Here is a 3684-nt window from a genome sequence, read left to right as displayed (position 1 = left end):
TACTCCCATTTTATACAAAAAGCACTACTTTTGCATGGGCCGGAATTACCACAAACAAGTCTTCAATGTCAACAAGTTACACATGTTTACAAACTACATGATCTCCCCTGTCACCTCAGTGAAATAGTTGCCACTTCATAGCTGTCTGCCATGAAACAATCACAGTCAAACAGCAGACTACTTGCGCGGTCAAATTTCCGGATTTTCGACAACCAAATGGGAAGATAACTGTAATCTGAGGCCAACCGTGTCCTGTCTCCTTCATCTCTATTTCCACTGTTGGACGCCATGTTGTTTTCGGACGTCCTCTCTTTCTTTTCCCTTCAGGCGTCCAGCGCACTGCAGTTCTGGTGATAGATGTGTCATCTTTTCGGAGCACGTGGCCAATCCACTTCCACCGTCTGGTGAATATTTTCATCGTAATCTAAGCCGTGCTAGTTAACATACTACCAACAGTCACGACGGAGTTGGCTAACTCGTCGATCTCTCGACGTCTACGAATATCCGGTTTGTAGTCTGAGCACTCTTACAACTCGATTCTCGTCGTGTACAACTTCTACGACCGATTAGCTTTTAATCTGAGCGCACGCGTCGTACGTTGGCAGTGGGGGGATTACAACGCAACTGTCGAGTTGACCACCACTGTCGTGACAGTTGACAGACTGAACCTAGCAGTACGTTTGGCAGAACTTTGGATTCTCAAGCCATTTACAGATCATACACGCAGTTATTGACTGCATCAGGCGGAGGAATATCGCGAAGTCGTTATGTATAATTTGTGTCTTTTAGTGTTTGTACGAACCCAAAGTAGTTCTTGACATTACAAGTAAATTCGGTAAACCATAGACAAATATCTGCAAAGTACATTTTGACATCACTCACAGCAGCACACGTAGCAACCATCAAATATGTCATGACTCAAGTATATGTTATCAAAAATGTTACTTAGAGAAAAATACACGAGTGGCTGTTGGACACCATTTATCTCATAACGAGCGAAAGCGAGTTTGATACGTTTTTAAACAGTGAGTTGTGAGATAAATGGTATCTAACGGACACGAATGTATTATTCTATTTCTTACATATCCTCAAAAAACAGGTTTTAAGCAAATTTAAAACAAAATTCCCACTAAAAGTTATTTACAGCCGTTATAATTGTAGCTAACTTACGCGTCACAGACACACGATTGTTAGGTTAACTATATGTCACAATGTAATGTAGTTCCACCGTGTTGTTTATCATTGGATGTATGGCAGTGGTGACCTGGTCATCACCTAGGAGCAGCCAGTCGTATGTCTTGAAATTGTTAACACACGTACGTGTTTAAACAACTATGTGTTATCAAAAATAGCGCATGATGTTCTCACCAACGGGTGTGTAAGAAAACGTATTATTATATGCGAAGAGATCAATGTACTTGGTTCACACACAGTCTTGAACATATATTATATGATGTATTATATAAAATACTAGTTTTGCTTTAAGAGAATAATTCTCACATCTAGTCACGTAAAGTTTATTTCTGAATGTGTAAGTACTTACAAGTTTGTCTGACCCTTTACAAGCCCACATTTTCTCATTTTACCAGGAGACTAAATAAATAATTATGATCGCGGACTATTTGAAGAGCTCCGAATTGCCACTGATCCTGAGTGAAAATATATATTTTATAAATAAAACTTAAAACACCCAGTATTATCAGATATTATGTGGAAACAACAACAACAAAACAACTGTTAGCCGTTACAATCATTGACGACTGGCTGCGTTCTGGCGTTTGTAGGTTGCTTTGTACCAAAGAAGAAACTTCCGTGTCAAATATTTACGGAGTAAAACCAGCTGCGGCTCTGATTGGTAGTAATATGCAACATTGATTATTTGTGAAAATACTATTATCTATTGCCAAGAAATAAAACACTTTTATTTGCTATAATTTGATAGTTATGCAGTATACACATGAGGTTGAAACTAGTGTAGGATAGGCCTCAAAATGGAAGTGCAATTTTTAGATCCCATAAATGGTATGTGACTTCCGATTTTCTTGCAGGTAGATACAATGTGAGGTGCCACACTTTTTATTAATACGCTGATTTTATCAGTTTATTAGTAAACGTTAAAATGACCGGAAATAGGAATTAATTGAAATGGTACATTAGCTGTGCAATGTATTAAACTGTATAAGACAGATGACCTTTGTGTTTGTATGCCAAATGCCCAAATGTATTGTGTAGAGATACGATCTTGGATAACGGTTTTGTTCTGTGCTTGTTTGTGTTACAGAATAGGGGAAAACACTAGTGTATTAAAACTGTACTTGTTTGTGTTACAGAATGGGAGAAAACACTAGTGTATTAAAACTGTGCTTGTTTGTGTTATAGAATGGGGGAAAACACTAGTGTAATAAAACTGTACTTGTTTGTGTTATAGAATGGGGGAAAACACTAGTGTATTAAAACTGTGCTTGTTTGTGTTACAGAATAGAGGAAAACACTAGTGTATTAAAACTGTGCTTGTTTGTGTTATAGAATGGGAGAAAACACTAGTGTATTAAAACTGTGCTTGTTTGTGTTATAGAATGGGGGAAAACACTAGTGTATTAAAACTGTGCTTGTTTGTGTTACAGAATAGGAGAAAACACCAGTGTATTAAAACTGTGCTTGTCTGTGTTATAGAATGGGGGAAAACACTAGTTTAGTAAAACTGTGCTTGTTTGTGTTATAGAATGTGGGACAACACTAGTGTATTACAATTGTGTTTGTTTTTGTCATAGAATGTGGAAAAACACTAGTGTAGTAAAACTGTGCTTATTTGTATTGTATAACAGGGAATATACTAGTTTATTAAAACTGTGGTTGTGTTTATGTTATATAATAGGGAAAACACACTAATATATTAAGACTGAAGTTGTGTTAGTGTTACAGAATGGGGAAAACAATACCGGTGGTCTGTTAAAGCTGTGGTTGTGTCCCTGACATTACCATAGCATATGTTTGGGCCAATAAACTATCAACAAAAACAAAACAAAACAAAAAACACAACCCCAAGAAGCCTAAACGTGTAGTTGTGTTTGTGTTATACTATGGGAATAACACACTTGTTTCATAATAATGTCACCACGACTGGTATATCAAAGATCCCTTGCTGCTAATCGAAAAGAGTAGCCCATGAAGTGGCGACAGCGGGTTTCCTCTCTCAATATCTGTGTGGTCCTGAACCATATGTCTGACGCCATATAACTGTTTATACAATGTGTTGAGAGCGTCGTTAAATAAAATATTTCTTTCTTTCATAATAATGTGATACATAATGGAGTGTTATACGACACTATTTGTAATGTATTTATTTTGTTTTATTTGGCCTCAGACCACAATTAATTAAACTATGTTTTCTCATCCCTGTGTCAAACATCCCACTATATCATGTAGCTCCAGTGGCTGTAGAACGTTTATTAATTTCATCAGGCCATTGGCATTTCACAAGAAACGTTACCTGCCTGGGGCCAATGAACACTCAAAAGGATGATCCCTGTTGTCCAGCTCTTTTTCACATTATATCAATGTAAACAAACACACGTGGACTAAGGGACCGAATCACACCCATTTCTGTGCATTTTACACACGTGTTGCATGACTTCAAGGTGCTGTTGGGGACAGTATGCAGTATCCAGTGTAAACCAAGTGCAC

At 37.5% G+C, this 3684-nt stretch overlaps 1 protein-coding gene across 1 annotated transcript in view; it reads right to left on the bottom strand.

The window, feature by feature from the left end:
- LOC121381738 (snake venom metalloproteinase BaP1-like) overlaps positions 1–418 on the bottom strand; it is a 37947-nt gene extending 37529 nt beyond the window's left edge. The window contains exon 1 of the mRNA XM_041511085.1: positions 247–418. Within this exon, the coding sequence (XP_041367019.1) occupies positions 247–418 (172 nt within the window). The remainder of the gene's footprint in view (positions 1–246) is intronic.
- Positions 419–3684: the final 3266 nt, after the last annotated feature.

The sequence above is a fragment of the Gigantopelta aegis genome, chromosome 9, assembly GCF_016097555.1.
Source record: "Gigantopelta aegis isolate Gae_Host chromosome 9, Gae_host_genome, whole genome shotgun sequence".
Lineage (NCBI taxonomy): Eukaryota > Metazoa > Mollusca > Gastropoda > Neomphalida > Peltospiridae > Gigantopelta > Gigantopelta aegis.
This window is presented reverse-complemented; position numbering and strand designations above follow the sequence as displayed.